This window comes from Papilio polytes, unplaced genomic scaffold (assembly GCF_000836215.1).
Source record: "Papilio polytes unplaced genomic scaffold, Ppol_1.0 DF824191.1, whole genome shotgun sequence".
Lineage (NCBI taxonomy): Eukaryota > Metazoa > Arthropoda > Insecta > Lepidoptera > Papilionidae > Papilio > Papilio polytes.
This window is the reverse complement of record NW_013525013.1, coordinates 2,861,915-2,878,508: the sequence shown is the minus strand read 5'-3', so window position 1 is coordinate 2,878,508 and position 16,594 is coordinate 2,861,915. Positions and strand designations below refer to the sequence as shown.

The 16,594-nt window shown below is 36.3% G+C and overlaps 1 protein-coding gene across 1 annotated transcript in view; it reads left to right on the top strand.

Moving 5' to 3' along the window:
* The first annotated feature begins 1,463 nt into the window (after positions 1-1,463).
* LOC106110725 (protein gustavus) overlaps positions 1,464-16,594 on the top strand; it is a 26,304-nt gene continuing 11,173 nt past the window's right edge. The window contains exon 1 of the mRNA XM_013292622.1: positions 1,464-1,693. Within this exon, the coding sequence (XP_013148076.1) occupies positions 1,647-1,693 (47 nt within the window). The 5' untranslated portion in view covers positions 1,464-1,646. The remainder of the gene's footprint in view (positions 1,694-16,594) is intronic.

Sequence of the window (16,594 nt, the reverse complement as noted above, 5' to 3'; positions counted from 1 at the left end):
AAAATTGAATAGCTTTTTCTTTTGTTTGGACATAATATAACGGTCACATTAAAATCCCCCTACAATTTACTGTTTCTACTCCCGAAAACATGTTGGACATATCTTTTCCTTTTTTCTACAATAAAATCAAAACTACTCCCGTTTGAAGTAAACTTTTTGGGTTTTAAATAAAAAGTCGAGCAGTGCGCCACACGCCACCATATCTTTTTCCCTAACTCCCGTGGACCGGAATGCAAATGTGGCTAAAACAAAATCTACCCACTACGAGAGAAATGTGTTCGTGAATCATGAAAATTTATTAGTACATTTTACTAAAAATTTGTGACACGAATTCATTTTATATTTATTTCCTCTTTTGACTGTTATATGAGTCTATATTTTTACTATTCTGTGTTTACGTTTTTTTGTCATTGTATGGATGTTTTAACTGTAGAAACTCAAGATACATTTAGTTTTGTGACAAAGGGCTTATTTTAATCTTTGATGAATTAAGACATTTTAGTTTTAGTGTTTTTCTCGTAGTAGAATAGCTGTTGACCTTCACTAATGTTTAAAAATGATTTATTGAGCTACTTTCTGCAAATTTTAACTAAAATCTAAACTGCTGTTTTTTTTCTTCATAATAAAATTTAATGAAAACAAACTAATGTTAGTATTCAAATTAATATTTTAATCATAATAAATGTTAAGAAAGAGCGTCTCGATTAAAATATGAATTATTCAAGTGTTGTAAATTCAATTTAATCAAACTCCTAGTTGTGTTCCAAGCTGCATTTGGTATACGCTTGTAGTTTTTTTATAATTTATGATAACTAGCTTAAACTTCGCGATTAATGCGAGTTGTGAACAATTTCTTGCTCGAGGAATTTCGCAGTTGGAAAAGCTTCGCATATTCTCTGTTGTATAAAAAGTCTCATCTTTACACATGCTCAACGGACCCATTAAATTTCTCAAATTTATGCAAAAATATTTCGCTTTCAACAAAAAATTCTAAAGCATACACTTTAGATACTATATTTATCTTTTTAATAACTTTATCATCTAATTCGTTATAAATGAACCATTTAAGTATTACCAGTGATCATATGTAGGTATGTATGCTGTCTTAATTGTTCGAGCACGAGCCACGGTGAAAGTTGGCCGAGCCTTTGTACTGACTCATATTTAACAAACAATATTCACATGTAAATTAGGACGGTTAAACAGTATTTGGAGGTTTTTCGTTTTAAGTATGCCCATTTAATTACAGAAGCAACACTTAGTCGTGTTACCAAGTCCATTCCAATTGATTTAATGCACCTTCCAATCAGAAAACGGATATGGGATGTATTAAATAGCAATGTTTTGACGGGAGGTGTATGGCGAGGAAAGTGATTAGAGCTGCCCCTCCCGCGTACATGCGCGTGCGCCGCGATGCGCGCCTCCGCTCCACCTCGCCTTACCGCGACGCCGGGCAGCGGGCAGCGGGCAGCGCAGCGAGCAGGTAGGTCGCGCGCGCGCGCTCACCGTGCGCTCAGTGTGCGCGCTCTCTCGCCGCCGGTGGTAGTGTCCGCAGTGCGCGGACGCATGTGCGCGAGAATGCTGTCAGTGCCTCGTCGGTGAAGTGTCATCGCTGTGGACCGCCCGACACATAACCGACGTACGACATGTCCTGTGAAAGGAGAACAAAGGCCGCGCGTTTCCTCGACCTGCGGTGAGTTCGCCTCGCCTCGCCGCGGCTTCCTGTCGCCACCGATACGACGATCCTTTGTTGATTCCTCGCCCCTAGTGATATGTGCCCGTCTCTTTTCTACGCGCTCTGTCTACCTGCCGAGCGAACGGATGCGCGGAGTGATCGTGTCTTGGTTCGTCCTGTGCCTGTGCACGGATATTTTGCGTTCGTATACATTCTAAAACGATTTTACGTCTTCTTTAATCTAAGGATGATGTACATAATTATATGCTTAAAAATAACATCGTTTGCGAGTTAAGATCACAGTGTCTGAATGACTCGGGCGCCGGTTACGTTAGCATTTTAAGTTCAAACGATTAGTTTGTGACCTTGATAAATTTGAGTTACAAAACCACGGACCCCAGCATATGTAACCTTAAGTTCTTATATTAGCGGTCACGACTGTGTTTTAACTGTTAACGTTTAATGTCCAAAGCAGTATTTGTAAAGGTTAAATAGTTGCTAGTGTTGTTTCCAGTGGATATTAAAATTGGCGCATGAGTACGAATAAAATAATGTCCTACCCGGAATCATTGTACCTATTATGAAGGACGAGTCAGTGCCCTCCGGCGGTGGCCGGTGGCGGCGTCGGCATAGCGGCGGTGAAGGCCTCGTGTGGTGGAATGCAGGCGGCGGCTCGTGGCGGCCAGGCGCAGATGTGGAGCGCGCCCCGCCTCGCTTCCCGACCTTGAAAGGCTCTTGACCATACCAGCGACGCCGATGTCGTATTTATCGCAACCTCCGCGATCCGTACCACCGAGGTTATTGACGCCTCGCAACTATTCTTTTTTCACGGGAACTCGAGTGCGCAAGAGAGCGATGCTCCGAAGGTTTTCCGCAGCCTTCTCCTCGCTGCGATTCTCACGTCGGTCCTATTCTAATGAACGACCACAATACACATTACGTCACTCGTTCGGCTAGTTTCCGCCTTCAAACTTTAGTAGTTAACAACGTGAGTCACGCAACTAACTTGCTTTATAATAAATCTGCGGTGAGCGATAAATTTATCGTTTTAGCTTTATGAACGCAACGCGCTGAGGTGCAATGTACTCATTGCGGTTAAAGTTGTCGCTGAATGTCTCAAGTCAATTTGATGGTTGCGCGTTGACTTTCAGCATCTAGTGTCTATAAATACACTGGTCGAGCAAGCGAGGGGGGGGAGGGGCATAGACGCAGGATCGATGCCCAGTCAGCTCTCGGTGAAGGTCAACTGATGAAGTTCTTCGCCCTTTAAAGTCAACATCTCATTAATTGCGCATACGGTACACATCTACATTGAACTATAAAATATATAACCTGCTCCCGAGATATGTTAAAAGAAATAAAAAATCATATTTGTATTGGAATTCACGATTTACCTCTTGTTTACCTCAAATTTCAATCCCTAAATAATACAACTTCCAATCCCTTTAACTGTTCTATGTAATTTGGTAATTAAACAGTGGTTGCTGCTCAATCTTTTGAATATCCAATTTGTATTTTACAATGAATTGAGATTCGTCGATTCCGAGTTAAAGATCGAGCCACGTTGGTCGTTCAAATAATTGAATCGAAATTAATAAGTTTCAATTGAAACTTGGTCCATTGTAGCTAATAACAAGTAGGCAATTTTCAGTCCATATAAATTTCGATTTAACATTGAAGCCGGTGCGGTGTCAGATAAGCTCTTTGTGTTTGTGTGCCATATGGCGAGATCCAACACTCCACAAAGCGAACGGGGCCGGCATATGTCGCCGCTTTCACTCCCTACATCATACGCACTCTTACATAGCTTTACGCGTACACTCATATAAATTAGACCGAAATTGCCCTCTATTATTTTAACACATATATGTCACATTTATTGTACTTGTATCATTTTAATTAACAATAATCATCTCTGAATAACCTAAGAATATGGCGTTAACGCTATGCTATTTGTTTGTTTATATAGTTTATAAATAATTAAATATCTCGCTTGATAATAAGCGTCGTGTTGTGACTTCTTTGGTTTCTTTATTCACTTTATGCGGCGAGAAGATAATAATTTAAGACGCTTGTCTTATCCTTTCAGTATTCATGTTCCTGGGGTATACATTACCATAAAGCTACGCCCTCTTTTACTACGTCCCAGTATCGTAAATTCAGAACACGATATTCTCTGTATTTAGGATATGAAATTTGACAAAATATATGTTGACATTATTACTAGTTAATAGTTTAAACACAAGTTGAAGCGTAGTTGATAAGGAACTGCCTTTATAAATATAAAATCGATATCATAAAATGTGAACGCATTATGAACTGAGAAATGTGTGCCATTATCAATGTCTTTCAAGAACATTTTTGATTTTTTTTTTAATTTCGGTCGTTACTAAACGACAATATTTTAAATAAGCATTATTTATGATTGACAACACATTTTATAATTTCACCAAGTTAATTAGCATTTATTAAAAAGGCATGCATGCGCCACCACACGACTGTAGTCGCAGCAAGGGTAGTTTTTGTGGCAGCAGCTGGTTTACCCCACGGGTGAGTAACGTCCTGTATGAGGCCCGACGTGGCGGGGTGCGTGTCGTTGACCCCACTCGCAGCCCCATGCACACTACGCTCCGCACAATTTATCCTTTGCCCTTTGTACTCCATTATATGTCGCTTTTTTATACATACGATTCCTCAACCCCGCGATTCCGTTTATTGCTGCTGATTTTCTACGGACTAGTAGCGTTACTACTGAATTATTCCTTACTAAAGTTATGTGATGTTTTTATCTCTAAGTGTTGTTAAAATCCGAGTCGCATCTCATGATCTAGGTTTATCTCGATTTTAAATAAAATATTAAAATTGCTGTATAGATTAACAATACTAAAACAAATACCTATTAATAAACACAAATATATTCGATATTCGCACACCAACACTCGCGGATAAATTATTTGTTTTCATAGAATCGTATAAATGATTTTTCTCTGTTTCGCTGCGGGTTATCGACTTTTTCACAAACAATATAAAACATGTTCACTGGAGTGATAAATATTTTACGATTTCGTGAGAGTAAAAAGAAGAGAGCATTTTGTAATGTATAGATATTAGTCACTTATAGGTTTAACAATGTTTTAAGTTACAATACTAATGAAAGAAAAATGCACAGTTAAATAACCTTTTGATTTCTTAGTTAACTGCTGGCTATACTTAAACATTATTTCGTAACATAAAAGATAGTTTATGTCCCACATAACGATCTCAAAGTTGAGTATTTAATACTTTAAATAAAGGACATTTTTCCGTAAAACAATCATTAAGTATTAGATTTCTTGTATTGTAGGCCGCTGGATACACTTCCATAAATTTTCCTTGGCGATATTACTTCGTCATCCGTCGGAAGCAATACATTTTCACGACGTTCACCACCCACGGAAGTAGATATGACGACAGATTATCTTACGACGCCGCCACATCTCATACGACAAATTTACAAAGCGCACTTTCACTCAATATGACAATAACAAACAATTGTACATTAACGATTATCATTTACCCGTGTCGAGCAACTTTCATATCACTGTTGCCTGTCTTGGATATTGTTAAAATGTATTCTTGATTATAATAAACAACAAAGCTGCGAAACATCATTTTAACATTTTTATTTACTGCTACTACCACTTGCAATGTTTTGTTATAATCCTTTAGCCATTTCCAATTGATCGGGATTAATACAGCTGTATGTTGTTACAGTTTAGAACCTAAATGTATCTGTTTTTATGTTGACATTGCAATATAGAACTTGTTAGCATGAGTTCAAAGCGAGCGTTTGAGGCGCGGGCATAATGTGTTTCAACTTATGGTCGATAGCCAAGCCGTGCGGCTGACGCCAGCGGGCCCGTACCGGTTTGCGAGGCGCGGCCAGCCGACCGGCCGAGAGGAAAAACAAATGAAACAATCGTTTGTTTTCTTTTTGCCCTCCCTCAGAGCGGAGCGCTGACGATCTTCACTTTGTGTGACTTTTTGGCTTTCGCGTTGGAAATTCGAGTACAGGCGCACGCTGCACTTTAATCTATTGCACAGATATTAAGCTCTTCTACATCAGAGGCATATACGCCGCTCGCGTGAACCGTAATAAATACAGATTGAAATAAGCCAAAAAGTTAGGGTTTGAAAAATCTAGTTCCTTTTTAAATTATGTTTGATTTTTTTCTAAATATCAGTTTTAGAAAATAATGGAATTGATTAAATGTCGCTAATTTATTTAATTTTACAAGCTATTCTAATACGGATTGAAAACTACAATCGGTATATAACAAAACATCGCACACACCAGAGTAGCATTGGTAGTACCAATATCATTAAGGTCTCTAAAAGTAACATTTACACGATTAAAAAACCTTAATCTAATTTATTAACAAGTCGTATAAATAAAGTTGAATTTAATTATCACGAAGTTCTTTTTGTCCTGATCGAGACGTACCCGGCGGGAATGGAATATAAGTAAATTTGTTGTGCCACAAATCATTTACATTTATTTGCATGGTAATGGAATCGTTCGCCTGTAATCCAATTTCGAAATGAAGTTCAATTAATGAGCCGTATATTACTTTCGAATGTTTTCTTTTTCTATCCTCATCTGCTTAGTAAAGAGTGTTGTGAACTAAAAAACGCCTAATGAAATAATTTTAGCATGCATTCGTTTTTTTCTATTATTGGCACACTTAAATTCAATGTATGGTTTTCTTAGTGTATATTTTAGTATTTTAACAGTAAGGGACTCATTTAGTTATTAAACTATGAACTGGTAAAAATGTGAAAACTTACAAATTTCCACCTAAATATTTCTTTATAGTTGTGAAACGGTTTTAAATAAGGCAGTATTTTTTAAACCAAGTGTAATATATTATTTAGATACCTTAAAATGTGTTTTAATTAAAATGACGATTACATAAATAGATCCAATGGCAGTTCAACAATTTTATTAACGTCCTCGACAGACTTTAATTATAGAACTTGATAATTTCATTACAAAGATAGGTTACAGAAAACAAAGATAGGTTCAAATTCATTTCGATGGAAATTAACACCACTATTGTCATTTAAATTAGTAGAAAGGACATACCTAAGTTTACTTTGTTTTTATTAGACTTGTAAAAGAAGAAATCGCCTACATTTTTTCTTGGATTGGTTCCTTGAGTATAAATACGATAATTTTCTTTCGATAATCAGTTATTATTATCGATAAAAATAAAATTATAGGATACTCGTTTTACAATATGCAATCGTTTTCAATTGCAGTAGACTAATGTTTTAATGCAACAAAGTAATACAAGTTCGAGCAACTTAAGTGCAGACTATTAAGGTTGTCTCGATATTAGTTACCTTCCTTAAAAATAAAACCGTTTATTATATTCAAGAAGGAATGGCATAGTTACCAGTCAATTAAACATATCTTTATACATCACTGACTTTAGAACTTTTATTTGATTCAAAAAGAATGAAAAGATTGTAGATACCAATTTAGAGTCAACAAAAAACTTTATCCTCAATGACTACCAGTAAATTTCTGCGAATATTGTAGACGTGTCATACTACACACAAACAGGAATCACAACGACTGCAGGAATGTGAGACCAGTGCATTATACTTTAATTTTTCTTGTGACTGAAGTAGTGATACTTTTTTTGTTCAATAGACCTTTAGATTCGTTCAAAGAGGCACGTAGATAGTTATTTATTCCTCTTTCTGAAGTATATTGCATATGAAGTGCAAGATATTATCATTATCATACTAATGATATAAATGCGAAAGTTTTGATGTATGGATGGATGTTTGTTAAAGTTTGTAACCTAAACGGCTGGACGGATTTCTATGAAATTTGGCATAAATTTAGAGTATTTACATATTATCATCAATGAGAATAAATAATAATAAATCGATACATGTGTTTTGTAAGCAGTAAATAACTTTTTCGAATTTGTCATTGGTGGAAAAATATTGCCGCATGAGAGCTTTAGAGTTTTCCATCGTGTGTCGTACAAAAGTGTCCGGTCTCATCTTCGCCGCAAGTCACGTATTGCTGACGCGGATTTCAGTAAACGCTGTTTCCGATTTCCTACTTCGAACTGTGTTAGTTCCCATTGGAAATCGTTTTCACACATCTTACGTTCTTTTTTTTTTAAATACTACACATGTTTTTACTCTAAGGTAGTAAAGCAAGATGATTTTTAATTTTACCAATTAACACTCGGTAACTAATTTGTTAATTGACATGAATTGTAAATGTTATAAGAGGTAGATGTATTTAAATGTGGATACCGGTTTCCCCGATGGAATCTGCTGGCGTCGTCGCACATTACGGCGAGCTGACGTCTGAGGTACGAGTGCATGAATAATTCAAATCGGCGGCACCCTTCGCCGGCTCGTCCTCGTCCCGCGCCACTACCGAGGATCTCAGAACGGCCCGCGAAATTACGTTTCAGCTCTCACCTCTCGCCCGGCTGACTTGCTACTACCTCGCGCGACATCTCGCCCCAAAAAATGTTTATTTGATTTATCGATGTCATATTTTTCACAAATTTACGACCCAATATTAAGTCTCTGCCTAAATCATTATATTCCCCCTCTCGACTGAAATGAAATGTACGTCTTAAGATAAAAAGTCCGCATGAAAATTTCGCTCGCTCGCTATATTTGTCGACACATAAAATCAACGGTGGTATATACTTCTTGGAGGTAAAATGTCTCTAGCTCAAACGGCGCCGCCTGTTTATACACACCACTCTAAAAGCTTTCCTTCGCAGTTTTATTTATGTACCGAAACCGTTTTTAAACTTTAAGTGGTAATAGAAAAAGCGAAGTAAAATACGCGATACTTTGAACACTTGCGAACTTGAGAAATGGAGAGTCGGCAAAGCTACGGCCTTGTTAATGTTGTTTTAAAAATACCATAAACTCTATAACATTGTTTGGTCCAAAATTTCGCCAATACAGCCCAAATTTCGACTCTTTTTTATGTTGATAATGGTATGAGATCACCGGCAAGTACGCTACTGACATTTGCCGCGTAACAATTTCTCACCGACATGAGTTCACACCACGGAGAGCGTAAATTAAATACCGAAAAGGTATTAAACGGATTTACGTTTACTTAAAATACTTGCAAGCATAAATTTCGGATGACATCTAGAACGAAGATAGATGAGCTTTCGGACCGCGTCGCCGCCCTGGGTGGGATTTCGTTTATTCTTGTTCTATGGAGGCCTTCAAATTATACTTATTTTTGTTACTCGAACACGGATAAACTGAACTTTTAGTTACATGTTTGCACTATAGAAACATATGCACAAAAACAATATTTTTTATACATGTGTTTCAGCAGTGTAGATTAGATAATCATTAGATTAGAGGTGTTTCGAAAAATATAAGTTTCTCGTCGCGTTGCTTAGACGCGGGCTTATTCAATGGTGGTAAAGGCATTTAAGGAGGAGGGTGTGCTTATCTGCCCGGGGAGGGTGCGTGGCGGGAGGGGGGACAGCTTTGTTCCGCGCCCGCCTCTCCTACCACTTAGAAGATTGCTCGGCTTTGTCTTGACGATATACTTCTTTGTATCTAGCCTCTCGCCTTCAATTTCAGTTTCAGTTCTACACCCGTCTTGATTTTTACTCTCGATTACATTCGTAACTTTATTTTTTAGTTAACTATTTAATTGTTACCTTTATTAAACTTGTAAACAATTTAATTAAATAATATAAACAATCAGATTTGCCAGGACTGTTTGTGTCTTACCGCATCACAAATGACAAGCGATGCACAAACGTGTGGTTAATTCAAATGACACGTTTGCAAAGCCTACGCGTCGCCCGATCCGGAGGCCGTGTTTAAATTGTTTTCGCCTTCAGCCTGTTGTTATAACCTATTGTGTGCCAATGCTGAGCCAACATTCAATGACCCAGTTTCTCCTTCACTTCGTCGTTGTTTTATTTCCTTGTCCGGTCCAATTTTTAGTGTCGAATCTGTTATTGCTCCAACTCAAATAGAATCCCTTTCTCGACTGAAAAACAGAAACGGTGATATTTCTCGTCGATTTCGAGCTCGAATTTATTTCGTTATTTTAGGTTGTTGTTACAATTAGAAAAAAATTGCTTGTAAAAAGTACTTGAATTTGGAAATATCCAGGCGTTAAATGATTTGTGATTAGGTAATGTTACAGCGGCTTCTTATTTTTTCTTATAAATGACTTATCTATGTAGGCTTGGAACGGGCTTAGCGGCGAAAGCAGTGCTCCCTTGACACGGCACGGCGCTCGCGCATTGCAGTCAAGGCCCCGGCCCGACCCGCGCTGCACCGCACCGCACTAATGAGCAAACAATATCGCGACCGATTACTCACCACCCATCGATACGCTTCATCTCCTATTAACATACCTTTTAGTATATAAATAACATTTAATCTTGTCTTACTAATTTTTCTAAAGCAACATCATCGCTACACCGTATTATTGGAAGTTAGATTTCTAATCAATGTTTGTTTTGAGGTCGGACTACTTCCATATCGTTACATATGTTTCGTTACATTCTAATTGGATTAAAATATTCGTAGCGACTTATTTTCATTATATTATACGATTGGTATGTTTTCAAACTTTCGCCAATTAAGCGCCAGACTTCGACGATACAATGTCTAAATGACACTTAACCTTTAGCTCGGGAGAAAAGATGTATTTTGTAAAATACATGGCCACATAACGACTTGTCTTTCTCTTAAAATGTCAATGTTTGTTTGAAATTTCTTTTACGATATTTATAAACATGAACATTAAATGATTTCGATGTTGAATTTACGATTACAAACATACTAATTATTTCGTTGTACCATTGCTCATTGCTTACATCTAAAAAACTGTAGCAACTAAGTCTTCTAATGGCCAATTAGATCGGACCAATTTATTGTCAGATTGTGTACAAAAGTCTAACAAAGTCTGCAGGGGAACCGGCTAAAGTGACATGAAACGCTTTGCTTCTCTTAATCCCACAAAGAAAATTTCATGTTCTCGTTTGTTTTTGTGAAGCATACTGCTATGTTTATAAACTTGATGAAGGGAACTTGGAAAAATTTAATCTCAGGTAGTTTTTCCTCGCGCCGTGTGACATTGCGGTGCTCTGATAAAACATGAAAAATGCGAACGAGGGACACCCCTTGCGTGTAAATGAGCATTTAAAGCGGGCATGCGAGCTTACTGCAACTTGGTAACTTAATGCCTTTATAAATGTTTTGAGGGAAAGAATCTCACTGTATCAAAGAAATTATTCGCGAATAGCATTCCATTTTCTTTATACGTTTTAAATGTCTGCGAGGAATTTGTATATATTTTGCTCTTTTTATTTAATATTACACAGTAATAATATAATATTTGATTGGTTAATGTTTAAATTAACCGCGGGTTTTCACCCGTTCAAAAAAATACTGTCCTTTTTCATGAGAGAGTTAGCGATGTGTTTTGTACGAATATTTTCTCAGTGGTAACCCGCATTTAGATTTCTTTCGATAAAACAACCCGCATGTCAGTTGATTAAAAAAAGTCCTTGGTCATTCTTAAAATAAAGAAGCTTTGATTCCTGCTTGCATACAGACTACCCGTCATTTACCGAATCCTGATATTATTGATGTTTTCAAATACCATAAATAAACGTTATAAAATATTAATTAGAAGCTTGTGGTATGTTTGTGTATTGAAGCTAATGGACAAAATTAGTTTTGCACCGAAACACGTATAGCGTTTGAATATTTAAAGAGTGGTAAATAAATTTCGAACAGAGTGCGCTGTGATGTCATAAGATATTCCCATTTGTTTTGACAATAAACAGATAATGTTAGAACATATGTAAATGTTAGTTATGTTCTTTTATTCCGGTTATCCAAAAGAAATTATAGTTGAAATTTGCACATACCCTTGGTCCAGCTAAACCATGTTAAAAATATTCAAACATTTTGCATAGGTACATTAGTTCGTAAGGAGTTTACACCGTTTTGAGTGTTCCAAGTGAACATGAAAAATTATTGAAGGATTATTTCTGACATTTTTGTACGTCCGATTCATTTGGACAACTTATTTGTAATCTAATTTTTTTAATTCATCATCAAATTTTGAAAACAGTTTTTCAGTTTAAGGGCCAGAGAAATGCAATTATCATTAAAGTAATGATACTTACATGTCCTCAAGTGCATAAATTAATTTTATATTTATATCCTTATCACAAGCAATTTTATAAGATTTTATTGCTATCTCGATCTATTTAAATTTTCTCGTAATTAAAAAAAATAATTCAAAGTAACGTAAAGGAACGTAATGGCGATTTTAATTATCCTTTTTCGTCGTAAAAGAGTATTTGTGAAAAACTTGGCAAGCATCGGTTCAAGGCCAGGGAAACCGCTAAGTGGGTTTTTCCTTGACACGAGGCCCTGTTGCAACGCGGCAACTGACACAAGGTTGGCTGACGTGACACGCCCTAGCGATTATTTAATTGTTATTTAAACCAATAGTTCATCAGTGCCGCGGTTATGCATATCCTTAATTATTTATTATATTCATTCATTGATTTATTAATTTTATTGTTAAAATACCACGCGAATCCATCATTTTATTGTGTAATTCTGATTTCTTTGACTAATAAGACAAGAATACAAGAAGTATTCATTTTAAATGGCATATTTATGCTAATCATCTTATTACTATTACTAAGTGATTATTAAAATAGTGCAAAACATAAAGTAAATTAAGTACTTTTAGTTATAATGGTACATTTGCTTAGCCAAGTAACTGACTCGTCGCATAGATTCGATTTGGAAAAATTGTAAGTCATAAGTAGTACTAAATCTGTATGTTATCAGACTGCGTATGAGAAATATGCATAAAACCATAATGTGTAAAGATAACTAATATACTAAAATTCTATATTTTATTACCAACATTTAGAAAATATAATGAAAGTCATCATTCAAATAGAATTATTACAAGAGTCCCGAACGGTTCGCATTTACTTTCATATTCCCATTGCTCTGTTTCAAACGACTGCTTGAGACATAACTTGTACGCGAATATCGCTCCTGTAGCGACTTCAGCCCCCGCCCTGTATAATTTATCGCCTAATATTAGCATTACGTAACTCGCTAATATTTTATTCATACCCACGTACATCTTATCAAATTCGGCTTTTGAGTTCCCATGAACGGATAAATATTAAATATTTGAAACTCGATAAGTAAGCAAACCTTACCCGCGCAGCTTATCTTCTCGCAAACGAGATTACAAACTTTGACTATCAATTTTAAGAAACTTTTGTGAGTTCGAATTTGGAATGTGATAAAGGATTTAGCGAGTTGTTGACATTTCGTGTGCCATTTAATTTTGTTTTATTGCTTATCGATGTAAATGTCATCGAGGGGATATATTTCGCCATTAAAAGGTGTATAATGAAATTTGTTGCTAGGCCTTTCTCATATAATATGAGTCATAATTAAATAAATATACTGCCGTGGGCTTGATGCGAGCTTGCGTTCAAATTTCGTCTCCCGTTTAATATGAGAGCCAAGATAGTGCCAGATTTTTTTTTGCGCAATATGTTGATTAAAGTAATAAATTTATTGCTTTGTTTCGTAGTTCATTTTAATGTATATTTTGCAAGTGATGGACACAATCGTGTATTTCATTATGTCAAGCAAATCGTCTTATTTTCATAACCTCACCCTATAAGGCTGGGCCGGTTTCGCAAGCCGACCCTTGGGCCGACACTTTCTCCGACATGGAATAATGTTAAACGTCGTCCCGCGCGACCCCCGACCTTTAGGAGCCGTTCACATCGACGACAAGCGATTAAAACTGTACTTCTCTGTCAACTATAGGTACTTGTTTAATTTCACAAATGAATATTTTGTTTCTTGAATATTACTTCTTCTATATCGCTTGTTTGTAAATCAAACAAATGAGTTACTAAGTGCTTGTCTCTTATCTAGTATAATATATAGAATTATGTGACTAATATCTCCGTTAACCAAAATCATAATACAACAAAATCGGTACAACTTTTTAATACTTTTAATGCAACATATTATTTAAATACACAAATTATTTATTTGCTATTTATTTGCTACGTTTATTTTTTTCCCTACATAGTCTATACAAAAAATGTAGGGGTCAGCATTTACATAACCATCTCGTCTTCTCCATATGTGCATTTTGTTTATCAGTTTCTTAGTTATTTATATAAACTATACCTTTAGTAAACCTAATTGAAATATAAATTAATAATATTAACACACAATGTGTTATGCACAAGTATCATTAACTTGTATGACAAAGTTGACGCATAGTAATCACAAAGTGACGTCAATAAATTGTGTTAAACACATTGTCCCTTTAACACTTAATATATAACAAATATTTGTCAAGTGTTTGGAATATCGCGGTTACACAGCTATAGATTATTTTCGTCATCTTCCTACTTAACTCCCGTACGGTCGGCTCAACAGGTTTTTGTCTTCCACATAACTCTATCATACGTCATCTCAGTCATCACTCCATCTCTTTCTAAGTCTACCTCTAATAGTGTACCACTACAATCATAACTAACGTCCTTCAAGTTACATGCCATTCATTCCTCCTGATAACATGCCCATACCACGCTAACCTTTTCTACCACTAGGGATGCTCTCAAATTTCTTCAAATATACTCATTTCGTATCTTATCCCGCTTTAACATCTTAGCACGAATGGGCCGGCACGCCCGGTGAAATACCACGACCACACAGAAGACAGGCGTGAAATGGAATCAATTCCGTGTTTCGTCTGATGAGTGTGGTGCCGGAGGCCTAATTTAAGTCCCTTTCTCCTTACCACCCTTTTCTTATAAGGACAGGATGGGAAGAGGAAGTGGATTTGACGGTGGAGGGGATGCATAGGAAGGGGAAATATACTCTTTATGTGCGTCTCCTCCTCCGTCGTATAAGGGTAGGCAACGCATCTGCAATTGGGGATGTCCACGGACAGAGGTCGCTTCGCCATTTTGGCGATTTCAGGGGGCCGCTTGCTTGTTTGTCAACTTAAGTTATAAAAAAAAATAACATATCAATCTATCCAGCGACAGATTATTTAAACTATTAAAATATATTTCAACATTATTTTTGACTCATTCGTTAAAGATAAAAGAATCAATTTGAAATGTAAACAAATGAATAGAGACGTATATTTCCCTCGCTGTTTCGTTTGTCATTTTAAATGAATCTTGGATATTCAATGTGAACGGCAATGACCCAATGACGCGGCAAAGGGACCTAATTAATGAGATATTCTTCATCTAAGGCCGTATCTGAAATTAAAAACATTACGCATATTTAATTTGTAATTAGTTAACAAAATCTTACTTATTTAATTATAATTATTACAGTAGGATCAGATCACTAGATTTTTCAAGATTAGTACTTTGAAGGTTAGGAATTTGTAACTGTAATACGTATTATTCGATTTTAAGGTCATAAGGACTTCGTTACTTATAAAAATATCTATATTATTTTCTTACCTATGTCAGTTTAGTTTTTATTTGACATAGTTTTAATTAGCCTACCTAAGCGATACGATAATTATCGTCCTTGACTTCCTTTATACATGTTAGTGACAGGTGGTACGTATAAAATGTGGCAGTTGTAAGGTGTCTGTGTTCTTGTACTCCTTCGTTTTCATTCGTAAAGTTTTAAAAAGGCTAAAATAAATTGTAAATTAAACGAGACCTTATTGTAAAAGTGTGAACGTCTCTTTTACTTTAGCCATCCAGGTGAATTGTACTATCAAAACATAACCTAAAAATCATCAAGTATAACGGCGTCGTATTTAGCATTGAGATCGCTCGTAACATTTTCTGTTGTGAAAACATAATGGGGAAAAATAAACGAAAAAGAATTTAAATTCAAGGAAAATGGTTACATTCCGCGGGAAAAGTATCGTCGGCGGAAATTGCATTTTGAATACGTCGACTGCGCTCAACACTAATGCCGTAGTTATTTTGTTGTAGTGTTGCGCTTTCGGCGAATGTTTCCTCTTCGCGATTTGTTGACGCGGCCCGCAGCAACCCGCCGGCGACGCCATATCCGTCGCGCGCGTACAGCTGGCAAATTGTTAATCCCAAATAATATATCAAAGACCTTCCCTACATGCATCAGGAAAATGTCTATTTCCTTTGAACGTCCCATGTATTGTAGTAGACATGTTTACTGTTCGTACAAGTTAAAATCTTATATAATCTCCGAAACACTTCCAAGTAATATTACGGCAAAGTGTACAGTAAGTAACATTACGACTATTACCGAACACTAAACTATATAAAGAAAAGTTTTAATCGTAATTACTTAAAAGTTTTCTTATGAAGGATTATTTCTTTACTTTGCCTTACATCATAATTAAGTTAATTCTTTGAACTTGAACCATTGATTATCGAATCGTAACACTAAATCTCGTAAGTCCTTTACAGCAAATGAAAGTTGACCGCAAGTTGTACCCTTGTGGCCATTCATCTCGCAGTTGGACAAATACAGCGCCATCACTAGATTTAACACGAAATAGATCATAGTGATTTTCGATATTCCATTAGATTTTATTAATATAAAAACCTTTCGAGGCACTCCAATTAAGAACGGTTCGGTGCTGTAAAGTTTAAAATCCAGTCAATTCATAAATCTACGTGTTGTGATCCAATTAATATTAATCCGCGCTTCGCAGTCCCGCGCCGTATTCAATTCAGAGCGGGACGTTTCAATTTCGTTTGTGAGCCGAGTTTTTATTTGTACGCCAAATTAAATGTTGCCAATCAAGATTTTATCTCCACAATTCCCGTGTCCGATCGCGTGATGCCATCACAAGCCGACACC